The 27601-nt window shown below is 47.8% G+C and overlaps 1 protein-coding gene across 10 annotated transcripts; it reads right to left on the bottom strand.

Annotated features, from left to right (window-relative positions):
- Nucleotides 1–3612: 3612 nt before the first annotated feature.
- On the bottom strand, nt 3613–27601 carry Pex5 (peroxisomal biogenesis factor 5). 10 transcript variants are annotated; one of them, XM_075982827.1, is made up of 16 exons: nt 27099–27601; nt 26360–26522; nt 25734–25769; nt 25293–25425; nt 24992–25123; nt 17760–17865; nt 17221–17311; nt 16726–16836; nt 16435–16530; nt 15942–16061; nt 6804–6947; nt 6615–6685; nt 6004–6216; nt 5529–5694; nt 5105–5262; nt 3613–4967 (listed from the first exon to the last, which is right to left on the bottom strand). In XM_075982827.1, exons 2-16 carry the CDS (start codon nt 26504–26506, stop codon nt 4766–4768), a joined length of 1926 nt encoding a protein of 641 aa, XP_075838942.1. In that variant the 5' UTR covers nt 26507–26522; nt 27099–27601; the 3' UTR covers nt 3613–4765. The 10 variants fall into 10 exon arrangements, with proteins under 10 accessions (XP_075838942.1, XP_075838945.1, XP_075838944.1 ...); XM_075982830.1 differs by having other exon boundaries at nt 15942–16037; nt 27099–27232; XM_075982829.1 differs by having other exon boundaries at nt 27126–27144.

Here is a 27601-nt window from a genome sequence, read left to right as displayed (position 1 = left end):
GACACACACCTTTCCCACTGAGCCATTAGCTAGCCTTGAGTTACTTCCTTTCTGTGTCCTGCCCATCCTTGTCTCCTCATCAGGTATCTTAATGAAGCCTTTGTGAATTCCAAAGCTCATTTCTTTAAAATTGTCTTTTGTTATTCTGACTCTTCTCCTTATGGGGTCAAGGAGAGGCAGCTTCTAGTGTACCCTCTCACCTGGGACCCTCTGGTGACATTTTCTGAATAGTTGGCAGGTAAGTGGGTAGGGTAAATTTGAAAAAAGTTGGGCATGGAGAAGAATAATTGGTTTCTAGCCATAAATAGGGGTCACGGAGTCTACAATAGGTGAATCTAAAGAAGCTAAGTAAGAAGGTGAACCCAAGGAAAAACATATAGTTATCCTCTTGGATAAGGGAAGTAGACAAAATTGCCGGGGAGAAAAGTGGGATGTTGGGGGTGAGGTGGGATGGGGGTAAGGGGAGATGGGGAGAGAAAAGGTAGAAGGAAAGGAGGGGGGACTTGGGGAAACAGGAGGATCGGGATAAAGGAAGGTTGGATAGGGGAGCACGGAACCCCATTTCTTAGTTAAAGGACCCACTTTAGGATGGGCAGGAGACTTGACCCTAGAGGGGCTCCCAGGTGCCCAAGCTGAGGCCCCCAGTTAGTTCCTTGGGCAGCTGAGGATAGGGAACCTGAAATGACCCTATCCTAGAGCAATACTGACGAATATCATGCATATCATCCTAGAACTTTCATCTGGCGATGGATGGAGATAGAGACAGAGACCCACACTGGAACACTGGATAGAGCTCCCAAGGTCCCAAGGAGGAGCAGAAGGAGGGAGAACATGAGCAAAGAAGTCGGGACCACGAGGGGTGCACCCACCCACTGAGACAGTGGAGCTGATCTACTGGGAGCTCACCAAGGCCAGCTGGACTGTTACCAAAAAAAGCATGGGATAAAACTGGACTCTCTGAACATGACGAACAATGAGGGCTGATGAGACGCCAAGGACAATGGCACGCGGTTTTGATCCAACGCAATGTACTGGCTTGGTGGGAGCCTAGCCAGTTTGGATGTTCACCTTCCTAGATATGGACGGAGGGGGGAGGACCTAGGACTTACCACAGGGCAGGGAACCCTGACTGCTCTTTGGACTGGAGAGGGAGGGGGAGAAAAGTGGGGGGAAAGGGAGAGGGGTGGGAGGAGGGGGAGAAGAATGGGAGGAGGGGGAGGGAAATGGGAGGCTGGGAGGAGGTGGAAATTTGTTTTTTTTTTCTTTCTTTGCTTTATTCTCCTTTTATCAATAAAAAAATTAAAATAAAAAAATTTTAATAAAAAAAAGAATATGATCAAAATATGTGGCATAAAACTCTCAAAAATACATTAAAAATTAAGCATGTTATTGTTTAGGGAATAACTTTCCAGTGATAACTAGGATTAGAAAGCAGCCCACTGGGTGCCTGTGGCCTCTGTAAAGTCAGCAGAGGGCAGGACACTCCCTGGTCACTCACTCCAAACACATCCTTCCTGTCAGCCTCCCGCACTGCTGTCTTCTGGCACCCAGCATCAGCTCCCCTCACTCCCTGCACATAAGCTCTGGGGCCAGCTGCAGCCTTGGTCTCCAAAGCCACTGCTTCCTTGCACAGAGCTCTTGCCAGGTACCTCACCTGCTGTGCTCCCAGAGCTGAGGCTGCCCTGTATATATATATACCTCACCTGCTGTGCTCCCAGAGCTGAGGCTGCCCTGTATATATATATATATATATATATATATATATATATTATATATATATATATATATATATATATATATATATATGTACCTCACCTGCTGTGCTCCCAGAGCTGAGGCTGCCCTGTATATATGTACCTCACTTGTGTATATATGGATATATGTATCTCACCTGCTGTGGAAATCCCTCTCCAGGACAGAGTTCTCCCTTGTGCTCTGAGAGGGAGTATGGATCACACGGAAGCTTTGTTCTGAGGGAAAATAAGCCCTTAAGGGTACACTCTTAAGCATATTCCCTCGGGGAAACAAGGTCCAGAGACCAGGGAGCTCAGTCATCTTCCCCAAACAGAGAATGGGATCATCACCTCCATGATTCAGTATTTCTTGATTCTTTAACACATTTCCAGGGTACACTGTTCACTCAGCAGGCATGGCCCAAGCTTCTGTGTGTGACTACAATTGTGCAAAGTCAGTAGTCAGACACCGGACTGTGCCGCTGTGGGGCAGCAGCCCCTAAGAGATGAAAGAGTAAGTTTTCATGAGAATATGAAAACGATGATGAGACCCAAATAAAGAAAAAAAATTAAAGGTCTAAATCCCAGAAGACCTCCATGAGCCATGGAGTAGGTGGGTCCTGCAGAACTGGGGCTAAAGGCTCTCATGCAGTAACAAGGGAGGGGCATATCTGCTGCTCTCGTGGAGTAACAAGGCATATCTGCTGCTCTTATTGAGTAACAAGAGGGGCATATCTGCTGTCCTCGTGGAGTAACAAGAGGGGCATATCTGCTGCTCTCGTGGAGTAACAAGGCATAGCATATCTGCTGCTCTCGTGGAGTAACAAGGCATATCTGCTGCTCTCGTGGAGTAACAAGGCATATCTGCTGCTCTCGTGGAGTAACAAGGCATATCTACTGTTCTCATGGAGTAACAAGAGGGGCATATCTGCTGTTCTCATGGAGTAACAAGAGGGGCATATCTGCTGTTCTCGTGGAGTAACAAGAGGGGCATATCTGCTGTTCTCGTGGAGTAACAAGGCATATCTGCTGCTCTCGTGGAGTAACAAGGCATATCTGCTGCTCTTGTGGAGTAAGAGAGGGGCATATCTACTGTTTTCTCCTAAGATTTCCAAGAACACAAAAGATTTTTGGAAGGAAACTCTAATTTGAACTTAATGAGTCCAAGGCACCTGGAAAGAGCTTCATGCGGGGACAAAATGAGCATATAAAGAAAGAGCCTGAGATCTGGGTGGAGGCCCCGGCGGGGCGGGACAGTCACCGGCACTATACAGTAGTCATACCCACAGGTGCAGGTAAGGGCTCCTCAAAATGATGGATCATCAACAGCCAATGGGCAGGCAGGAGAGGCAAGCAGAGTCCTGGAAGAAAAAGTGGCCACCCGTGCAGATCCACTGGCCGTAGCCATACAGATCTCACAATGCACACTGCAGTCCACCATTCCCACGGGCCATGCTAATGGCACCCCCACCCCAGAACCATGTGTACCTGAACAACCAAGGGTGGTTCAGCATCTGATTAAACTCCAGTTAGGTTAACAGCAAAAGTAAATCCACACTACTGATGACAAAAAAAGACCCAAGATTTCACAGTACCACACAATTCCCTTTGTAATAGTAACACAAATGTTTAAAAGAAAAAAGTAAGAAGAAAAAGAGGAAGAGGGAGGGAGGGATGGAAGGAAGAAGGGAAGAGAAAGGAAGTGGCTGTTAAAACACTTCTGAACCATGGCAGGTTGCTGGCACTCAATACTTCTGGAGGGATGGATAGATAATCAGTACGCCAGTGAGAACTTAGAAGACAGAGAAGGGAAAACTGAACACCCATCTGCCAAACACTGACCAGCCTCCCATCAACCCAACTTCAGCCAGCAACAGAATCCTACCCATATCAGCTCAATTTATTCTTCATACAAATATTTTACAGTTTTATTTTTAAATCATTTACACATATGCATACAAAGAAAAATAAATTTCAGGATGGAACCTTGGGACCATGGCAGTTAAAAAAAAAAATCTCTGATCATTAGCTCCTGAAGACAAGGCAAGAGGCTTAGCAGTCATTTGTGGGGGCTTGTGTATCTCCCCACACAGAGGACAGTGGAGAAGAACCCAGCTGCTCCCTCAGCATCCCTTGATCTTCACCTTGTGGAGGTAATATGGGGGAGGGGGGTGTTCAATGCTATCCCCTACAAATGTTTCAAGAAGGCTTATGGTAACACTGAACCCTCCTTTTTCTGGGAATTTGGCAAGAACACAACTTCTGAACCAGTTTGCTACAAGTTTGCTCAGTTCCTGCTTACAGGTCTCTCAAGGAGCAGAGGGGGCTGCAGTACTGACCACACCCCTACTGTCCCACCTCAGACTCTAGGCTCATTGCTCCTCATAGCCCATGCTCCCTGCAGTGATGAGCCCAGGCCCTGAGGACACTACAGTAGCCACATGAGCATCCACTACTTGAGGGTCCAACCACAGAGCATCCCAGCTCACTCCCACGAGTGACAGAGCTATGAGCACCTGTCCCAAGCTTGGATCTGTGGAGACACGTCAGCGTTTCAGTTAACAGGCCACCTGCTAACATCCATCCCACACAGCATCACACAGCTGTGAGGACTCTTACACGCCACTGCCCAAGGAAGCTGGACTATTGCCAATTCCCAGTAAGAGTAGGGTAAGGAGAGACTTACAAATGTGGTAGACCCTATCATAAACGGCAGCTGATGACAACAATCTCCCTATGTCATTGGGTCCTACCCAAAAAGCAGCACCAAGAAAGGGCAATGATGAGCAGAAAGAGATCTGTAGCTGGATAGACAGCCCTTGAATTACCAAGGGACAGAGACAGCTCATTCCCTACAATTATGTAGGACCTAGGACACAGACTATGCACCCCTACATCGAGGCAGCTCCTGAGAGGTCGTACCGCTCGTGGTCATCAGCCCAACCCCTTGGTAGGCCCACTGGAGGAGAGGGAGTCACACCCAGAGCAAGAAGCCCTCCAGGCAGACACTCACGGGGCAGCTCATCCCACTGTCACTGGGGCAGGCCAAACATAGCTAGGAGGGCAGACAGATCCCGAGCATCAGCCGCCCCATAGGCATCGCTCTGACCTAACATTGATAACGCCAATCGCAGGGTACTCCAGATGTTCTCTGACATGGCGCCTCCCTCACCCCGAGGGCCCCGGCTCTTCCTCTGCATGTTCAGTGCCTCCAAAAAGTGTTCCACGGCCTCCCTGTAGGGAAGAAGAATGGGAGCAGGTAAGCAAATCAACAGTGGGTGAGGCATGGGGCACGGCGAGGAAGGATCAGAACGCTAGGAACCAAAGCCAAGAAGACAGGTATATCTGCTCACAAAGGAGTCCACACTCACCGGTGAGCCCCGAGGTTGATGCAGCTGATGCCTAGGTTATAGCGAGACCGGATGTACCCAGGCTGTAGTTCAAGGGCTCTGCGGTAGGCAGCCACAGCTTCTTCACTCTGGTTCCCATTGGCCAAGGTGGCCCCAAGTTTGTTCCACAACAAATAGTCCTGGGACAGAGAGAGAGGTCTGAAATACGAGCTAGGGGTGGATCAACTTCTGCCATCCCGCCACCTGCTTCGCCACTGTTTGGTTAGTGTAGGTTACTAACTCATGCTCTTGCCCTCAGCAGCTCCCACTGTGGACCCTCACCTCATGTCCATACGCTCCTGTTTTCCACTGATTCCCCCCCACCCATGTCATTTCCCAGTCTTCCAGGGCTTTCATGAAATCTCCCAAGCGCAAATGACTCCTCGACCCTCCTCCCGAGGCTCACATTGGGACGAACACTGAGGGCAGCCGTAAAGCAGTCCACAGCCTTGTCGTACTCCCCACTCAGGTTGAAGAGGACTCCCAAGCCACACTGTACATCAGGGTCAATAGATGTAGGGTCTAAACGCACAGCTGCCAGGAAGAGCTCTTTCACTTCAAGAAACAGGGAGCTAGGTAAGAAGAAAAGCAGAGCAGTAGGTAGATGGGTCTATCTGTATTCCTAGCCTCCAAAAGCCCCTTAAAAAGGCAACCACATTCCCAGGGTTCGTCAATCAGTTATCTCTTTACCCAAATCCCACTTTGCAGCCTGCTCTCTTTACAGCACTGCATGTAGAACACTGACCTCCTTCAAGCTGAGCGTGGGTAAACCATTCCTCTTAGACCCTTAGATCTCAGCATACTGAAAGCTCCCTAAGCAAGGTCACGCTCTTACTAGGACTCACACTACCCTCCTCATCCCAGGAATCCCACGCACTCACTCAGACAACAGAGATCCCAAGACACGCTTGCTGGGACCCAGTCCTGTCCCACTAGCCCCTTCTTCACCAGGAGCCACCAGATGGGCATAGGCTGGTGAGTAGCGCAGCCAGTCTCGCAGGGTCTCACAGGCCTGTCGCTGCAGGGACTCATTGGTAAAGCTTACAGCCAGCGCCATCAGTGCTGTCCGGTTATCTGGCTTTAGCTCCAGACACCTGATGGGACAAAGATGAGAAGACTGACACCAAACCTGCAAATGACACCAGCAGCCCTCGGCACCAGGGGTCCACAGCCGAGCTTTGAAATACATTCATGGAGGCCTGACTTCTACCCTCTCAGCTTAACCGAGAGAAGAATCCTCTGGACTTCAAGTCAATATCCCAACCTGAGAAGGCAAAGTTTTAGCAGTCGAAGACCAACCAGGATCCCAAAAATACAGTCAGAACTGATGAAGGATGCGAACCAAGCCTTCCTCTCGCTCCTCTAGCCATCCCTGAACCTTCTGACGGTTCCTTTGTGCCAACAACAGTCAGGAAAGACAAGGACCTGGTTCTGGTGTCCATTAGGCTAATGGCTACTTGCAGACCTACATCTTTCACAGTGGCACACTCACCTCCGCAGGGCACTGATAGCCAGGAGCTCCTGCTCATTCTCAGCCTGGGTGGTCCCCAGATACTGCCAAGCCTAGAGAGAAGTTGACAGTTCCGTCATTGACTTTGCATCCTCTCCTCCACTGGCTTCCCCAACTCTCCATGCACCCCATCTGCACGCCTCTTTGGGCCCTGGACAAAGCCCCACTCACTTCCATGTGCTTAGGATCCTGCTGCACAGCAGCCTCAAAAAGCAGCACAGCATTGGGCAGATCGCCCTCCTCAAGTCGACGCAGCCCTTCTTCAAAAGCCTGAGGGTGGTCACGCAGGGGATTCTCCTCCTCAAACTGGTACCCCTAGAAGGAAGGGAAGCGATGGGGGAGGGGACTTCTGAGAGAGAATCCAGTCGGGGCAGCACGGCTAGGAAAACAGGAGCCACACAGGCATATCAAAGTCTCCGGATTATAGAAACCATGACGAAGCAAAGGTGAGTACCAGCTCAGCTGCCATCTCCTATTTACAGTGGCTGAGAAGCTGCCTGACGCTCTAAGTACCTATGCTGAGATTATAAACTTATTTTAGGAAGCCTTCCCACGCCTGCATTTCTGTATCTTCAATTTCTCTCCACCGGACAGAGCACACCTCTCAACAGCACCTGCTGATCACAGTGAAAGCTCTTCTGGGTGCCCCAACTCCTAGTGTGATGGCAGATGGGGGGTGCAACAGGAGTCAGAGGCCCTGCCTTCAAGGCCAGGCTTTCCCAGCTGACTGGGTATATCAGAAGTGCTCAATCTAGTCCCCATTACTAAATTTCTCTTTTTGTCCATTTGCTTGACTTTTAGGTAGGGTCTTGCTATGTTGCCTAGCTGGCCTCAAACTCACAACTATCTTCTTGCCTCAGCTTCCCAAGTAGTGACATTACAGACATAAGCCACCATATTGGGCTTCTAGATTTTAAATACAATGTGGACCCCAAAATATGGCTAGCAGAGAAGGCTTCTACAAGACACTGCTCTCTTCCAGCTGGGGGGAGGGTATCAAATGAGAAAGTCAGGATGCCCCTAAAAAGTTTTGCCAACTGACATTTGATGTGATGTAGAATATGGCAAGGTCAAAAACCACTGTTAAGCCACAAGGCTCTAGACAAATAAAATATTCCTTCGGGGGACGTAAACTGATGTGGGAGTGTCATATCAATCTGTTGATTTCATTGGTTAAGCAATAAAGAAACTGCTTGGCTCATTGGTTAGGAGATAGGTGGGAGGAGTAAACAGAACAAAACGCTGGGAGGAAGAGGAAGTGAGGTCAGACTCCACAGCTCCGCTCTCCGGAGCAGACGCAGGAGAGACGCCATGCTACCTGCTCCAGGGAAGACGCACACCATGCCCCAGCTCCGACCCAGGATGGACTTAGGCTAGAATCTTCCCGGTAAGCGCACCTAGGGGCGCTACATAGATTATTAGAAATGGGCCAGAGCAGTGTTTAAAAGAATACAGTGTCCGTGTAATTATTTCGGGGCATAAGCTAGCCGGAGCCGGGCGGCTGGGGTATTGGGGACGCAGCCCAGCCGCCGCTCCATATTACTACAAATGACGCCCAGACGTGTGGCTAACTAAACCCACTTAAAAAACCTGAGAAGGCTTAAAAATAAGGGAGAGAGCATTTAACACAGATTTTTGCTGTTTGTTGGTGGCGTGCTGTAGAGAGATTTCCTGATTCAGCAACAGCAGCAGAAAAAAAGCTGCGTTATTTTAAAGCGTGGCTTCCTGGGGCTGTGCCGCCAGTGCAAACTCTGGCTTTATGTTTGTGTTCCCGCTTGGGATCGGAAGGAGAGTGCTCTGAGACCTTGACGATGACTCAGAGCTCCCCGCCTGCTCCTGGGCAGAAGGCAGAATCAGGCTTAGGCAGGCGGAAGAGCATGGCGGATTCCTGCCGCCATACAGGGACGTGTTTTCAGACTGCGCAGTGCTCTGCCTGTCAGATTTGGATGTTACTTGGATGAAAAGAATTTCTGTGCTGCACGCTCAGTCTCAGAATTAAAGTGCTGAGTGCCGCTCCTACCTGGTAGCCCCAAGAGGCTTCCTGACTCAGCTTCAGCTGCAAAACCCTGCAGCTCATTAAGAGGTCCTGCCACGAAACACTTAAACGGTGTTGACGAAAAGCTGAACGCATGCTTTTCGGTTTTCAGCCGTAGCAGGAAAAAAGCTGCGCTGTTTAAAAATGCCAGCTTTCTGGGCCATCCTGCCAGGGCAAACTCTGACTGTTTGAGGCAGGAGGGCCAGCTACCGAGAGAGGACTTGAGTGTTGTCTGTTGTAGCTCGCTGGCTGGCAGGGACCTTGAAATGCCAGTTGTGGCTATAAACATGGCTACGGCCAGTACTTCAGCCATGAGGCTGGGAAGCTAAGGAAGTTAAAGTTCTTAAAGCAAAAAACAAAAAAAGGAAGAGAGTTGTTGTGTGTCTTAGTACACACCTTTAATCCCAACACTTGGGAGGCAGAGGGAGATAGACCTCTGTGACTTCAAGGTGTGGTAGCACACGCCTTTAATCCCAGTGCCTAGAAGGCAGAGACGAACAGATCTCTGTGAGTTCAAGGTGTAGTAGCAAACACCTTTAATCCCAATGCCTGGGAGGCAGAGACAGGCGGATCTCTGAGAGTTCAAAGACAGCCTGGTCCACAGATATACGCTCAAAAAGCAAAAAGTTAACTTAGGAATGTCTCAGCTTAGATTCTTAAGCGCCTAATGATTTAAAGGCGCAAATCAAAAGTGCTCCTGGATAGTAAAAAATTGCAGATTCACAATAGGACAGATTCAGACCACTGAATGAGTCACACTGTTGGATGAATGTACGTAGGCTTGGGAGAGAGAAGAAAAAGAATATAGAGAATAAAGTTAATGGTTTAAAAAGAAAAAAGTAAAAGTAAAGTCTTTAAAGAGACAGAGTACAGATAGTTATAGATATAAATAAAAATAAGCCGCGTAAAGATGGAAAATTCACAGAGAGTCTGGATTATGTACATTGTGTTTTCTTTAAAATTTTTGACTGCGAAGGAGCTAAGTACAGAGAGACATTTCATTATATGGGCTGCCAAGTGGAACCAGAATGGATATCATGAGGGTATGACTTCAGAATTTGGGTCTAAGGATATGATGCTTTGGAGAGAGTCTTCTTTTGTTTTCACAGAGGATGAGACTCTATGGATTTCTTCTATTCCGATTTGGTATGATGGACCACGTCCTCCTGAAGGATTGCTGTGAACATCTTCAGAAAATTGCTTCGCTCAACTGCCAACTGAGATGAAACCTGGCACACAGGTTACACCCTAAATAATCTGATTAACGACGCCCCCATTCAGCAGGAAGCAGTTTGGAGAGAAAAAACTGCGCCCATGTTCCCAAATATAGTTTATAAATGTTCTTTTACATTTAAAGGGGGATATGATATAGATATGAATAATTTGCATTAGTATAGATTTTGCTTTATTGATAGAGATTTACGGTCAATTTTGTTATATGTATGAATGTTTCTGATGTAATTTTTACTTGATAACTGTTTTGTTATACGTAATTTTGCTATGTTAAGGTTAAAGCCTTCCTTTTTTTGTTTAAACAGAAAAAGGGGAAGTGATGTGGGAGTGTCATATCAATCTGTTGATTTCATTGGTTAAGCAATAAAGAAACTGCTTGGCTCATTGGTTAGGAGATAGGTGGGAGGAGTAAACAGAACAAAACGCTGGGAGGAAGAGGAAGTGAGGTCAGACTCCACAGCTCCGCTCTCCGGAGCAGACGCAGGAGAGACGCCATGCTACCTGCTCCAGGGAAGACGCACACCATGCCCCAGCTCCGACCCAGGATGGACTTAGGCTAGAATCTTCCCGGTAAGCGCACCTAGGGGCGCTACATAGATTATTAGAAATGGGCCAGAGCAGTGTTTAAAAGAATACAGTGTCCGTGTAATTATTTCGGGGCATAAGCTAGCCGGAGCCGGGCGGCTGGGGTATTGGGGACGCAGCCCAGCCGCCGCTCCATATTACTACAGTAAACAGTTACTACCACAAAAAAAGAACTAAAACCATATGTAGTCACCAGACAGTTTGGTGACCACAGTTTCAAATACAGTGCAGACACGGAGAACTCAGCAGTAAACTGGACAGAATACAGACAAGCTGTCCTGTTTGCTCATCACTGTGAAACAAAGAACCAGAACCTCTACATCCTAAACCACAAGTCATCAGCTGCAGAAGACAGTCAACAGCTGCAGCGTACAGTCAACAACTGCAGAGGACAGTCAACAGCTGCAGCGGACAGTCATCAGCTGCAGCGGACAGTCATCAGCTGCAGCAGACAGTCAACAGCTGCAGCGGACAGTCATCAGCTGCAGAGGACAGTCAACAGCTGCAGAGGACAGTCATCAGCTGCAGAGGACAGTCATCAGCTGCAGAGGACAGTCAACAGCTGCAGAGGACAGTCATCAGCTGCAGCGGACAGTCAACAGCTGCAGAGGACAGTCATCAGCTGCAGAGGACAGTCAACAACTGCAGCAGACAGTCAACAACTGCAGAGGACAGTCATCAGCTGCAGAGGACAGTCAACAACTGCAGCAGACGGTCAACAGCTGCAGCAGACAGTCAACAACTGCAGCAGACAGTCAACAGCTGCAGAGGACAGTCAACAGCTGCAGAGGATAGTCAACAACTGCAGCAGACAGTCAACAGCTGCAGCAGACAGTCAACAACTGCAGAGGACAGTCATCAGCTGCAGAGGACAGTCAACAACTGCAGCAGACGGTCAACAGCTGCAGCAGACAGTCAACAACTGCAGCAGACAGTCATCAGCTGCAGAGGACAGTCAACAGCTGCAGAGGATAGTCAACAACTGCAGCAGACAGTCATCAGCTACAGCAGACAGTCATCAGCTGCAGAGGACAGTCAACAGCTGCAGAGGATAGTCAACAACTGCAGCAGACAGTCATCAGCTACAGCAGACAGTCAACAGCTGCAGAGGACAGTCACCAACTGCAACGGACAGTCATCAGCTGCAGAGGACAGTCAACAGCTGCAGAGGACAGTCAACAGCTGCAGCGGACAGTCATCAGCTGCAGAGGACAGTCAACAGCTGCAGAGGACAGTCAACAGCTTCAGCAGACAGTCATCAGCTGCAGCAGACAGTCATCAGCTACAGCAGACAGTCAACAGCTGCAGAGGACAGTCAACAACTGCAGCAGACAGTCAACAGCTGCAGAGGATAGTCAACAGCTGCAGTGGACAGTCATCAGCTGCAGAAGACAGTCATCAGCTGCAGAGGACAGTCAACAACTGCAGCAGACAGTCAACAACTGCAGCAGACAGTCAACAGCTGCAGCGGATAGTCAACAACTGCAGCAGTCAACAACTGCAGCAGACAGTCATCAGCTACAGAGGACAGTCAACAGCTGCAGCAGACAGTCATCAGCTACAGCAGTCAGTCAACAGCTGCAGAGGACAGTCAACAACTGCAGCGGACAGTCAACAACTGCAGCAGACAGTCAACAACTGCAGAGGATAGTCAACAGCTGCAGTGGACAGTCATCAGCTGCAGAGGACAGTCAACAGCTGCAGCAGACAGTCAACAACTGCAGCAGACAGTCAACAGCTGCAGAGGACAGTCAACAACTGCAGCAGACAGTCGACAGCTGCAGAGGACAGTCAACAACTACAGAGGACAGTCAACAGCTGCAGAGAACAGTCATCAGCTACAGCAGACAGTCAACAACTGCAGCAGACAGTCATCAGCTACAGAGGACAGTCAACAACTGCAGCAGACAGTCAACAGCTGCAGAGGACAGTCAACAACTGCAGCGGACAGTCAACAGCTGCAGAGGACAGTCAACACCTGCAGAGGACAGTCAACAACTACAGCAGACAGTCAACAACTGCAGAGGACAGTCAACAACTGCAGCAGACAGTCAACAACTGCAGAGGACAGTCAACAACTGCAGAGGACAGTCAACAACTGCAGCGGACAGTCAACAACTGCAGAGGACAGTCATCAGCTGCAGCGGACAGTCAACAGCTGCAGAGGACAGTCAACAACTACAGCAGACAGTCAACAACTGCAGAGGACAGTCAACAACTGCAGCAGACAGTCAACAACTGCAGAGGACAGTCATCAGCTGCAGCAGACAGTCAACAGCTGCAGAGGACAGTCATCAGCTGCAGCAGACAGTCAACAGCTGCAGAGGACAGTCAACAACTGCAGAGAACAGTCATCAGCTGCAGCAGACAGTCAACAACTGCAGCAGAGATCCAAATCATGAGACTCATTGCTGGAAATGGATTTGAGGGGAACGTGTCACGTGGATAGCTGGGAAACATTAAAAACTCAGAAATGACCCTACTGCAAGGGACAGCATTGCCTTCTCAGTAAACAGCCAGACAATAAAGACGGCACACCTTGCGGGTCCTACTGCAATGTCCCAACTCCACCACAGGAGGGCCAAGCAGTCAGGGCCATACGTAAGCAATGAGCACGGCTGTATCATCATCAAATTTTACTCATGGACATTGAAATTTAGATTTTAATTTCCAGGTATTACAAATTGTATTACCCTTTTGATTTCTTCCAGCCATTTAAAAATTCTAAAACCATTCTCAGTCACTAAACCATTTACAAATGAGTAGCAAATTCATTTATTCCACAGGCGATCCATGCTCTAGATCATCTGAATTCAACAGAATAAATATTTTTACATTCAACCTTAACTGCTGTCCATCATCAATCCACCCTTTAAGCCACTCTGTGGGAAACAGAGAATGTTATCACATCACATATAATGTAATTTCCTAATGAATATAATTTATGCCTCAAAGCTACTGAGAGCCTTCTAAAAGCCTTAAGCACTGTTCACTAATGGTGATTGGAACTACTTTCTTAGAGTTCAATGGCTGTGTGTGTAGCAGTCAGCAGAGATGAACGTTCTCACGTGTCTCCAGCAGACAATGTGACAAATGAATGCCACCGTCGTTCAGACACGAGTCACCTCTAGACCCCGTTACCTATCACTTCTAAGGTCTCATCAATTACTGCTCAAAGAGAAATTAACTATTATTCCCTTGTGCAAAAATAAAATATTTGCACAGATGGAAAAAGAATTCTCTGCAGGAACCCTTCACAGCCTACGGAGTGCAGAGAGTGTCGCTTCGCATCTGAAAGCTCTAAGTCAGCCAGTCATCTTGTCTGACCCCCTGCCTTGGGCTGGTCCAAAACCACACATGATCCTACTGCAGACAGAGCAGTGCTTCAGAGCCTCCACACCACAGAAACTCTTTCAGCAACACTGTACACGTCTTTTTAAGTCACAAGTATATGTAGCCTCTGAAAAATCTAAAGGTTATCAATAAAAAAAATGTTTAATTTTAAAAAAAGATAAAGAGGGATGAGGAGATAGCTCCATGGATAAAGCACTTGCAGGCAAGCAGGAGGACCAGAGTTCGGACCCCAACTCCTGTGATAAAAAGCAGGCAGGTGTGGCGATCCAGTCGGATAGGAGATCTGCAAGGCAAGCTGGCCAGCTAGACTAGAGCTATGTCAGTGAGCTCTGGGTTCAGTGAGAGACTCTGCCCCAGACAGGAAAGTGGAAAGCAACTAAGGAAAACACCCCATGTTAATATCACACCACAGACACAAGCAAAATAATAAACAAGTAAAATGTACAAAATGACATGATCCATGAATATATTTGACAATGATCTCATATCCACACTTTTAAAGTACCCCATATAATTCAGTACAACTTAGCTTATGGACAGGGAGATCTTAACTTTTCACTATTAGTGATTAATAACATGGAACATTCTTATGAAGCATCCATGCAACTGTTTCTAAGCCTAGTTTTGCAATATTTCAAGGTATCACTGACATTTAATAGGATTCATGGATCTAATAACTTAATTATAGTTTTTGTTTGTTTTGAAACACAATCTCACTAACCTACACCCGTCTTTTTATAGTCAGCCTGCCTCAGCCTCCCGAGTACTAGGACTACAGGTGCGCATCACTATGCCTAGATCCCTCATTAGATTTTCAAGCTTTTAATTTTAAAGGTGTACTTGGCCCAGCATGTCATAGATACGGGAAGAGTAAGTGCTAAATGAAGCTTCTAACTTAAAAAGTTATTCTGTGTAGGTCATAAATGCCAGAGTAATCAACACTCAGAGGAAATATTACCCAAATAAAAGTAGTACTTATATCTCAATTTGTCAAATGTATGGAAATGCCAATTATAAGTTAACAGCATATCAAATTGTTAATGCAGGACAATGAAAGTGTTGTCCTATAAGAATTTATACTGTGGCCAAATACAAGGAGAGGTTCCTAGAAGTAAGTGGTCCCTCAATGCACCACAGGACCATTCTTGGTCGAGCCCAGAAAGGATGGAAACAAAATAGTGCCTTTTTCCCTTGGGGCAGTTTCTCTGGGGCTCTCAAGCTCTAGCCTTCTGACAGTCCCTGGACTTCTCCTGTCTTTGCACGGCTCCCTGTGTCAACATCCACCGCCACTGCCCCGCATCACATCTCAAGATCAGGTTCTTTCTCCTCCACAGCTGAGCTGAGAAAGAGGTATTGTTCTGTTCCTATTCTGTCTTCCTGAAAACCAAGCAATTCTTTTCCTTCCCTCTCATGCTTCAACTCAGAGGCTCAATTATCAGCCATATCCCCAGTGGTCCTGCAACTCACAAGCAGATGGATTCACAGAGAGACAAGTGAAAAGTCACAGACATCTACGCTAAAAGCACACATTACATACAAGATCCAAACATCTTCACCACAGACTTCTGAGAGATCTTCCTATTGCTTAAATTATTTAATGTGATTCTTTGAACCCCTGAATTGGGACAAGAGCCTGGTTCCTACAAGAAGAGATCAGAATTTAAATGAGACCTGAGGGCATAGTTCAGTAGGATACTTAGTCCTTCCTAGCACACACCACCCCTGGGTTGATCCCCAGGTGGCTTGAACCCATGAGCTAAAAAAAAAAAAAAAAAGTATGTGTCACAGCGTGGACAGACAGGAATGATCCATCAACTACCACTGTCCAGCAGAGAGGTCAGCAACAGATAAATTGTCCCAGTGCAGCTCTCTAAGAGGCCTACTCATCTGTTGTTAGCACATCCAGTGTGCGCCTCCCTCACGGGCATTACGTCACTGTAGGATTTGCAAAGGTGTTCTTGCGAACCCTTACTCTAGAGAACATAGTACATTCAGTCACTGGACAGCAGGAGCCAAACTTCTTTTCATAGATGTAGGCTCAAAAACAGTAACAGCGTGGAAAGGCTTCAAATTCTAGCACCCGGAAAGCCAGGGGCTCCTACCTTGTCATAGGAAGTGGACGTGAGGTCATCATAGTCAGAAAGCCAGGGGTGCGCCTCAGCATCCCGTTTTGCCATTTCCTCCAATTCTGCCTGCAACTTGTCCCAGAAATCGACATCAGACTGTAAGGAAGGGAAGGCAGGTAGAGAAAGGAGAGGCTTCATGACCACCCAACCCTCCCTCCTCCACTCTACTGGGATATGTCCCTAGGGCAACAGGTCTTAAACTTCAATGTATTCAGCAATCATCAGCAAAGCTTTTGTAAAATGCAAATTCTCCAATCCTACCCCCAGATTCTGATGCAGAAATCTGAAATGATGTCCAAGAATTTGCATGTTGTAAAAAGCACTTGGCCCACACCTATGCAATTCTGACCCCAATGATCCAGCATACTATGAACCAAAGTCTATCGCCTCAGACACTAACAAGGCCATACATACTCTTCATGGGAAGGCACGGCCCTGGGGCACTTGTATCCACACCAGCTGTTCTCACCTCTATAGCTGACTTGGCTCGTTCAAATTCCACATCAAGGGCAGACGTGTTGTTTCCTGATCTTGTGAACTGATCAACCCAGGCCTCTGAGGTGCCCTGTGACAAAGGCTGATCAGTACCACCTCCACCAGCTTTGCAGTAACACAGAGTGGCTGAAAACCACTGAACACCACCAGCCTGGATGCTCTCAGACTCTTCCCCACCCGCTCACACTCTAGATCCCTTCCCACTGAGCACTGACCCTGCCCTGGGCAGCAGCCTGAGGCGGGCTGGGGAGTGACAGTGTCCTACCTGCTGCTGCATAAACTCTGCTGCCCACTGCTCTGCCTGAGCTCGGCCCGACCCTGCAGCGGACTCCAGGGACACCTGCCCCTCGCCAATCTGCCGCACGAATTTCAGGAACTGGGGCACAGAGACACACATAGGCACCTTGGGACAGGACTTCTGGGTGCACACTCTCAACTATGCCCAAGGAGACCCTGCACTTGACCCTCCCTATGACCATCTCTAGCTGCATCAAGATAATGCTAAAGGCCCTGGGGGTGGAGGGGGAAGCAGAGATCAAAGATGGGATTTCTGCCTCTAGAGTTGAGAAGGCACAGAAAAGACAAAGGTTAGAGATAAGGGCATGAGGGAGAAGTGGGTGATGCAGCCAGATCCCAAGTCTCCATTCTCCGGAGGGGGGATAGTTCTAGAATCTCATCCCCCTTACAGCACAGTACGGTGGGGGAAGAAGGCTTCTGCCTTCAGTCCCAGCTCCACGGAGCAGAGCAGGAGACGACTCACCTCAGAGTTAGCCAATTTGGGGTCATCCACCTTGGACACAAAGTCACTGGCTGTGTGCTGCAGATCCTCCTCGGGATGGTATTCATCGTACCTGGGTGAGGAAGAAAGACCAAGTCACCCACCCCACTGCCCATGCTCTTCCCCAATCCCAGCTCACGGCAAACAGAACTCTTGGGGGGAGAACAATAATGCTATACTACTACCATAAGGAGCTACAAGCTCCTTATAAAGAGATATCTCAGTGGAAGCTGAGAAGTCTTTTTACCCTCTCTTTTGCAGAACACAGCTCTGCAGAGAGGGAGAAGAGAGCAGACGCTCAGGGCAACACGGTGCATAGAGCCACTGACAAATCCCTATGGAACAGTTAGGATCACTACCAATAGGTAAAATACCAAGAACTCTAGCGGCGATGTTAATAAATGAAGTAGAAAAGAAAAAACTGCAAGCTGGATGTGGGTGGAGAATGTGGAGGGACGAGGCTGGGAAAACTGCCCAAAACTATTCTCTTCTCACAGCATCCAGGAAGACACTGGACTCACCATCGATCAGTGGTGGATGTTCCTTCCGGCTCTCCCAACCACAGCTTCTCCTCAGACTGCTCCAGATACTCCTCAGCCCATCGAGCAGGGGACACAGACAAGGGATCTGCAAGAGCAGTTGTGGGACCCATCAAGGCTCCAGGGTAACGACAGAGAAAGAGGAAGTAATACAGACTCACTGACCCTCTTAACCAAACCAACGCAAACAGAACCCTGTAGAGTTCCTGAGAACGAGAAGTCTAATAAACCCTAACAGCCTCTTGGGTGGCTGAGCCATTCCCAAGGGGGCTGAATGGAAGTTTATGGAGAGTTGGGAACAGGAGACCTACTAAGGGCGATCAAGAAAGAACAGAGCAATCCCAAGGCTAAACCAGAGGCTCAAAAGCTGCAGGCTATAGAAAGAGCCTATCTGTAAAGGAGGGTACGGTTGAGAGGGCTTAGAGTCGGTAAGAGCACTGGCTGCTCTTCCAGAGGACCTGGGTTCAATTCCCAGAACCCATATGGTAGTTTACAGACAGTAATTTTAGTTCCAGGAGATCCAATGTCCTCTTCTGACCTTAAAGAAACCAAGCACACAAGTAGGGCACAGACACATGTAGGAAAAAAATACACATAAAATAAAACTTTTAAAGCCTTTATTAGTGTATATATCAGCTACACAAAGTTAGGGCCTCCATATACCATTCCCACATATCCAAAGAGTTTTGATCACATTTACTCCCTTTCTTTTGGGGAATGAAGGTGTTGGGATTCCTCTCTATGAAGTTCTCGTTGTCCTGGAGCTCACTACATAGACCAAGCTGGCCTCAAATTCAGAGATCTACCTGCCTATGGCTGGGGTAAAAGACAGGAGCCACCATGCCCAGCCATACAGACATACACACACCCTTTACTACCAAACTTCCCTCTTTTTTCTTTCTTCCCCTTCCCCATCCTTCCAAATCCTTTTCCTTGAAGTCTACAGTCCTCAGTAGGAAGCAGGGAGCATCAGGACTTCCTTACAGGAACTATACACGAAGTATGTGCCAAAGCTGGACACACTACAGCACTCACAACCCCACCCGGGAATGTCAGGGGTGCGTATCCTCATGGGCCGCAGGCCCTACACCCACAGATTAACACTGTTCTGGCTCTCATCACTGTGGCGTCGCTGTTTTTGTTTTTTGATTGTTTGTTTGTTTGTTTGTTTGTTTGTTTGAGACAAGGTTTCTCTTTGGAGTCTGTCCAGGAACTAGCTCATATAGACCCTTCTGGCCTCGAACTCACAGAGATCCACCTGCCTCTGCCTCCCGAGTAATGGAATTAAAGGCGCACGCCACCATCACCCAACTTTGCTTGGTGTTTTTTAAGATAGTGATTCACTGTGTAACCCAAGATGGTCTTGAACTCAAGATCTTCCGTCACAGCTGGGGTTTATAGGCATGAGCCATTTGATTCATTTCAAGAGGCCATGATTTTCAGTCAAATTCTAAAGTTATCTTAGAAACTCTAGTGACAAAGGGCACTGTGAGCATGGGAACAAACACTGAATAAGGGCACTGAACTGTTTCTCAACTCCTTGAACTTTGTCCTACCAAGCAGTGAACAGATTGTTCACTGTGTTGCCAAGGTAGCAGAGAAGGCACAAGCCCAGTTGGGCCTCCTACTGTGTCCCCATCTTTCCGTCCCCGAAGATCTGACTGTCGGCTTTAACACTGAGAAGGCGCCTTATACCCTTAGTATTGACTGCATCCCACTTTACCTAAGACTCAGTCTGAATAATTTCAACAAAGAAATCTCAAAATCTGAGAAAATAATGTCAAAATCTTAAAGAATAAAAAAGAATCAAGGCTCTCAGATCACACACCTAATGGGAGGAAGCCATGCATAATTGATGTAATAAAAAAGCATGGTTGAGCTGGGCAGTGGTGGCGCACACCTTCAATCCCAGCATTCGGGAGGCAGAGACAGGCAGATCTCTGTGAGTTTGAGGCCAGCCTGGTCTACAAGAGCTGGTTACAGGCCAGCCAGGGCTACACAGAGAAATCCTGTCTCAAGAAACAAAAACTGTATGGTTGACAACTGTTTAGGTTTACAGATCCTGTGTTTTATTTCAAGAACCCTCAACAACTGCAGGTCCGTCCTCGGATCCTGTAGGTAACATTTTTCTTCTTCCCTTACTGTAACTAGACTGTGGCTCACGTGTGAAGACTGAAAATCAGAAGTTTAATATGGAGACGGATTTCAGTAACACCTCCCGGCTCTTCAGTCCTGGTCTGTTGAAAAGAACTCTACTGCTACTCTCATTCCCTCCTACTCTCACTCGGGCTGTGAGTGGTCAGGACCACAAAGCCACAAGCCATTTCTGTAGAATGTTCTTGCCAAAAACAAAACAAAGAAAAACCTAAAGTGCCTGGACTTATCACATGCACACCACACTTCAGGGGGAAAGAAACACAGGTGAGAAGCCTCACCTTAAACTGCGATAATTCAGGGCTAGGCGTGCACATCAGTGTTAAATTCCTGCCTAGCATTCGAAAGGGGGTGAGTTCAATCCCCAACAGCTCAAAACAGTAGTAACAACCACCTAACACAGTTTGCCTCTGAGGCATATGTAATAGTAATAGCGACAACAACCTGACACAGCTTGTCTCAGGACCACACATAACAGTAATAACAACAACAACCTGACACAAAGAAAAATCTAAAGCGCCTGGACTATACAATACAAGATGGTATTTCATAGCTGCCCTATGAACCTCACACACTGTAATAGCTGCTCTTGGTTGTCCACTTGACTACATCTGGAATTAACAAAAACCCAATAAGCTGGGGACACCTGTGAGGGAGTTTTTCTTAATTAAATCATTTGAAGTGGGAAGACCTACTTTTAATCTGGATCTTTTGAGATGAGACAATCCACCTTTAATCTGGGCCACACCTTCTGCTGGCAGCCTATATAAAGGACACGGAAGAAGGAAGCTTGCTCTCTGCTCTCATCACTGGCAAGCCCATTCCTTTTCTGGCATTAAAACCTAGTCATTGGGATCGTGGCATACACTGAAGACCAGATGAGACATCTAGCTTCATGAACTAAACAACTACTGGATTCTTAGGCCTCCTGGTAGATATTGTTGGACTAGATGGGCCGCAGCTTGTAAGCCACTCTAATAAACCCCTATTGTAGAGGGAGGGGCCCGCTTGTTCGTCCCGGCCGCCCAGCTATGAGTGTGTCTGTGCGTCTCTGTGTTTGCGCGCATGCATATTCTATAAGTTTCTGTTCCTCTAGAGAACCCTGATTAATACACACAGTATGAAAAGTGAGTCTGTCTAAATTCAGAATACCTATGGGCTGTATTCATCTCCAGATCTGAGTCAGCACAAGATGCAGACTGGCCAGAAAACACGACAGATGCTTCCATCTGTGTGACAGACCGAAAGCGGAGGGGGGAAGGGGAGTCTTGTGTGGTGATGGTCTACCTCTTGACTAGGATGGTACTTATGCAAATCTACACATCTGATGAAGTTGCATAATACTGTTCACGCACAGATAATGGCACGTAAAACTGAAGAAAACCAATGAGCTCTGGGGACTGTACCAAAGCAGATCTCCTGACCACCACTGGGAGACTCTGAGGTAGAAACACAAAACTTTCCTCTATGCTTTCTTTTTACTTATTTATTTTTTCACCATTACCAGCAAGACTATAAAATTTTCCATATAAAAACAACTAAAATAACAAGATGAACTTCAATGTTCCTTTTTGAATAATTCTAGAATATTAAACATGGGAATTTAAAAGATAAGAACCTAAAAAACGTGCCTATAATCCCAGCACTTGGGACACAGAGGCAGATGTGAATTCAAAGCCAGCTCAAACCACAGAGTAATACCTTTTCTCAAAAACAAAAACAAACAAAACAAAACAAAATAAGCCAGGTATAAGGATACATGCCAGTAATCCTAATAGTCAGCAGAGACAGCCGCAAACTCAAGCCAGTCTGCATCCAAGTGAGATTACTGTCTCACAAATACCAAAAAAGTAACTAATTAATAAGACCTTAAACAGTATAAAATAATTTGTCTCAAATATATTTATCCATAAAACAACAGTTAACTTATATCACTGACATATCAGCTACAAACACGGGAAAGCCATTTTAAAGCAGGAATCCTGGGGCTGCAGAGATGGCTCCGTGGTTAGTGCACTGGCTTATTAAAGGGTTCTTCCAGGTGACCTGGTTCAATTTCCAGGCCCCATTTGGCAGCTAACAACAGTCTCCAACTCCAATGCTAGGGGATTTGACACCCTTTTCTGACTTCTGCAGGTAATGCATATATGTGGCGCACAGACAACCATGCAGGCAGAAGACCCATACACATAAAATAACAATAAATCTTTTAAATAAATAAAATATAAGTTCCTAGAAAATCAATTTCTTTTAGCTTTTGCTCCTAAATCTCCATCCATCCATACATTCACTATCTGAGGCATACTACAATAGGATAATTTTATAGAACCCAATTTCACACAGCAATCTCAGGTGCCCACATCCGAACCTCTGGGAAGTGGGCACAGTTGCCAATGAATGTGCAAAACAGACGGGCTCTCCAAAGACAACAAACAGGTGAGGCAGGTCCGACATGTTTTCCTAAGGCTGCTCTCAGCTGTGAGCTAGGGAGGATTCCACAGGCAGGAAGCAATTACTTACAATAAACTCAGCTGCACAAACGGTTTGGTTTTTGTTTTGGTATTATTGTCTGCTAGCTTTAAATTATGGAAATGACTGATGCCCACCCATTCCAACAGAAGTCTGTACTAAGATGTATCACTTAAGGTTAAAGTTTGTGTGGACACCTGAAAGGCCCTGTCCAGCAGAGGGTCTTTGTATAGCTCAAATCTTGACTTGAGGCAATTCCACACGGAAGACTTGAGAGTAATCTAAAATTGAGATTTTGGAATAACAGTTCAAAAAGTATGGCACCTGGGTATCACATCTCCTACTGACACTTTGTAAGAGGGTTCCAAACCTCCACCTAGCAGAGAGTGCTTAAAACTAAAGCTCTCCCTAGAGCACTGTCTGCACCTTACTTGAGGAAAGGGTGTCTGGAGCGGCTTACACTAGTGGTTGAGCATTTCTCCTGTGCGCAGAGAAGTCCTGCCTTCAGGAGACAAGAAATGGTCAGAGGAGAAGCCAACCAAGTCCCATTAGCTCAAAAGCCTTCAACTATTCAGGACCCCATGACTGCCTGAAAGGCTAGAATCTTTGTAACTTTCTCCATTGGTATCTCTTCTCATCCTTGGATTTCTCAAAGCAAAAGAAACAAACAGTGCTTCTCTCAGGAGGAGGAAGGCTGAAGACTGCCCTTCCCCTTTGCCCTAATCTGATAGGTATGGGAGAGAAAAGTCAATTCGCAGGGAGGCAGTGAGCGGAAGATGCCCCAAAGACCATACATGGCTAAGACTAAGTGTGTAGCCAAGAGAGAAAGAACATAAAGTACAGGCCTGGCAAGACACACTGACAGCTTGGTCACAGTCAAACCCCCACTACACCCCAGGGAGAAAGCTAAACAATGTGCTGTCAGATACCTCCTGAATACCTATGCTCAGGCCATGGTCAGGGCTGCCCTCAACCTTGGCCAGGGAAGTGAATCTCTGCAGTGGTCAGCAGGGAAGACGGAGACTTGGAACTGGTCAAAGTGCTGAGAAAAAGTATCAATCACTCAGCCCTCAATGGGACATCTATCCTAATCCCCTGCCCACGGGAAATCTCAGAAGAGGGGGTGGCGAGAATGTAGAAACCAGAGGATGGATTGGGGTGCTGTGACATACTGTCTTCAGGACATAATATGCCCACTGCACCCACGGACTCATTTCAGCTGTACTCACCTGCGCGAGAGCAAGTCAACGAGATCAGGTGACCTTTGACAGGCAGCATTAACAGACTCAGTGGGTTATCAACAAAAAAGGAGAAACAAAGAAAAGAGAGAGAGAAAGGAAAGGAAAAGAGAGGAAAGGACACGAAAGGGAAGCAGGGCATGTTGAGGTTATCTAGACGGAGTAGAGGGAGGAGTCAGGAGTTCTTCCAGAGAGTTGAGGCTACATACAACCAAAATAAACTGTTTACATGTATGAAAATGCCTAAGAATAAATAAAGGCTATTCTATTAAAAACAAAAAACTAAATCACTTACAATACAGTGCTATTGTAAGCAAGTTACTTTACCTCAAAAACTCAATATTCTTATCTGTAAAGTGGTTCTAAAAATAGTTAGAACTTAGGTTCTCATGGAGCTTAAATAAGCAACATATTCGTTGCACTTAACACAGAGCGCAGAACCCAGTAAGTACACAGAAGTTAATACTGTCCTTATCATCAGAGATGGTCTTTCCCTCAAAGCCTAGTCATTCTTCAATATCCATGAAAGAATGATTCCTGGAACTCACACAGACACAAAATGCTGAAGATTCAGGTCTCTTAGGAAATGATCTATTCGCATAGAACCCACACACAACCTTCCACTACCGTAACATCTCTAGATGACTTATAATACCCAATGTAATAGAAATGCTATGTATACAGTAATTACGTGGATTAGGAAATAAACACACACGCATACACACTAATAGCCAGGCACAGTGGTTCATACCTGTGCTAAGAGGCCATCCTAGGAAGATCTCAGTTATTATGTAGGGATTTGGAGGACAGCCTGGTCTACAACAGCCCAGTCTAAAGACTCAAGAGGTATGTATACTCTTCCAAACATTTTCCATCCACAATTTGTTCAATCTACAGATGAGAAACCTACAGCTAAGTTTCTGAACCCCACAATCCTACTTTCCCAGACCCCAATTCTACTCAAGATGGCTGGATGCCAGACTCCCAAATGCTACGGTAACAATTTCTCTCTTCCAGGACCATTCATCCGATCTCCAGCTCCTCTCCACTAGAATAAAGCCGACAAGTGTCTGAGGAAGAGGCAGACTTAAGCGCTCCTTCATATTCTCATTCTCCTCTCTCTCACGCTCTCTCTCCTCCCCCTCCTTTTTTCTTCATTCAAACGTGGTTTTCTCATTAATTTTTTCATTCCCTACAACCACTACAAGAAGTCACATCTAACACCCCACAGAAACGAATCAAGTTAGAAAAGTCATTACAGCCCAAATCAACTCAGACCCTAAGAGGAGTCAGGACTTCAGATCAGAACCTTCCAACGCTCTGTCACTAGTACCGATTCCCCTCAAGCCTCACCTGTAACTTCGGCAATGAACTCTTGAGACCAGTCAGTCTCATTATAGTCCTGAGCTACATCCACAGCATCTCCAGCGGCAAGAAACTCCTGGGCCCAGTTCTCAGACAAGGCCAAGTCTGCTACACCAGGGGCTGCAGAGAGACAAGAGACGACTAAGAAAAACGGAAACAAGTACCTGTCACTCCTGGATGCCACCTCCTTTGTCTCCTTAGTCTGCTGATACCAGCAAAATCAAAGGATGGAGCGTTCTGGCCTCCATGCACAGAAAACACTGGCCTTCGCACCAAGCCCTCACCCCACCTCTCTGAGGAGCCTGGCGAAAGCTTGACTGTTCAATCTCCTGCATCTCTGCCAGGAGGTCATCCATCTTGAACGTCTGAGGGGCACGGGATACAAGGGGTGCATTCTGGTCCTGCAGGAATTCTGCCACCAACTATTGTAAAGAGATGGTGAGATGAGCCGTTAGGATTGGGGGGCCTCAGCAAAGGGGTAGGGCCAACTGGATGGAGCTACTGATATCAGATAGAAAGAAAAACAGAAACTGGAAACAATAAAGAAAAAAATCTATATGTAAATTTGGAAACCAAAAAGAGTAGAAAAAAACATTGGCACACAAATCTCATTTGGTGAAGAGAGTTCAAAGTGAAGTACGAGTGGACTGTTAAAGGTTTAAAAGAAAAAATAACCATCGACCAACAAGAAAAAATGGAGAGAGGCAGAAAAGAAACTTGTTTTATTTACCTCATCTTCAGAACCTACTCCCAAAGGCTTGGAAACCTACGAAAGGAAGAAAAGAGGCAATATACACACTGATGGAGGCCACAGACTTACTGCTTAGGTGACCTGAGGCTAGCCAAGAGCCTTCACAGAGCCTCGGCTTCTCGGTCTAGAAAATACTTGTCCTCGGGCCGTGGAGCACACCTTTAATCCCAGCACTCAGGAGGCAGAGGCAGGCGGGCCTCTGTGAGTTCGAGGCCACCTGGTCTAGAGGAGCTAGGTCCAAGACAGACGGTGGTAGTGCACGCCTTTAATCCCAGCACTCGGGAGTCAGGCTAGCCTGGTCTACAGAGTGAGTTCCAGGATTGGCTTCAAAGCTACAAAGCTACTTCTCAAAAAAAGAAAAGAAATAAAGGAAAGAAAGAAAGAAAAAAAGAAAAGAAAAAGCTAGTTCCAGGACAGGCTCCAAAGCAACACAGAGAAACCCTGTCTCAAAAAACAAAACACACATACATACACACACACACACACACACACAAATAGTTGTCCTCATCTGTGTAAAGATACACACTGCTCACTCCAGTGTCTGTGACAACAGAGGAAGCAGCTATTGGGCTGACAAATGGGCTCCCCTGCTCTAGAACACTCACCGTCTCCGCTGCAGAGGCTCCTGGGGGCCAGGGGCCAGGCCTCAGTCCCTCCTGCCGAAGGGCCTTGTCCTGGGTGAAGTGGGTGGCCAGCTTCATGAGCGGGTTGGCACCCCCACATTCGCCCTCCACCAGCTCCCGCATTGCCATGGTGACCACCAGCTCCCTGATGGACAGAAGATTAGAACTATGGTCCCAAGGCCAGACTTTACCAACGCACGCCCCAGCACCTATCTAAAGCAAGGGGGCCCACGACGGTCCCACGAGGGGCCAGGCCTCCGGGGCCAGGCGACCTGCGGCTGGCCACCCCCTAGCTATGTCCGGAGCCCAAGGGGAGTCTGATTCCTCCCGCCTCCCCACTCCAAGCCACGGCTTGCGGCTTGGGGTCCTCCCGCAGCTGTCACGACTGCATCTCAGACACCACCCGCCCACTGCAGCCCGACAAATGGGCCCGGACCCCTGGGGAGCACGGGTAAAGGCGTCACCAACCCGGCTAGACGGGGACTCTGACCGGACAAGGGAGAGCGGGAACGCCGCCGACCGGACACCTGGACCAAGTCTGGGGTGCGCGGCGGGACCCGATCCCGGTCAGCGTCACCTGAGCCCCTCCCCCGCCGTGCCCGTCCGGGCCCAGCGCCCCGCGCCCCCCTGTCCCGCTGGCCCCGCCCCCGCCCCGCAAGGCCACCGCAGCAGCGGAGACTCGCGGGCCCCGACCCCGCGCCCCCTAGGCTCCGATGCTCACCGCCACGGGCCGCACCGTAGGACCCACCGGGCCACCCGGGGTGGGCTGGGGGAGGGGAGGGGGCGGGAGCCAGGGGGCGGGGCTCGGCCTTAAAGGGACCTGGACCGGCGCGCTGCGGCCCTGCTCAACGGAAGCGGGTGAGGGGGCGGGGCCTTCAGCGGCGCGGCGTGAGAGGCGGAGCCAAGGGCCTTAAAGGGGAAGTCCTGGGCAGTTGGCACGGGTAGGGCTCGAGCAGTCCCTAGAACGCCAGGATTTATTTTGTGGAAAATGCGGAGGAATGGAGCCAGGAGAGGCTTCTAGGGCTTTAGCGGAAAACCAAGGTTGCAGAGTCCAAGGCTCAGCTCTCTTTCCTGGGTCTTCTCTTTCTCTAAATCGCCCAAACAGAACCTGTGACCTGCGTCGGCCTTGTAGATCTGACCGCCTACCGCTGTGCTCCTGGACAGCGTCACAACCTCCTTGGAGAGAGAGACTTGCCCCCAGTTTCTCTCCCATGCCTGTGTAAT

The sequence above is a fragment of the Microtus pennsylvanicus genome, chromosome 8 (assembly GCF_037038515.1).
Source record: "Microtus pennsylvanicus isolate mMicPen1 chromosome 8, mMicPen1.hap1, whole genome shotgun sequence".
Lineage (NCBI taxonomy): Eukaryota > Metazoa > Chordata > Mammalia > Rodentia > Cricetidae > Microtus > Microtus pennsylvanicus.
This window is presented reverse-complemented; position numbering and strand designations above follow the sequence as displayed.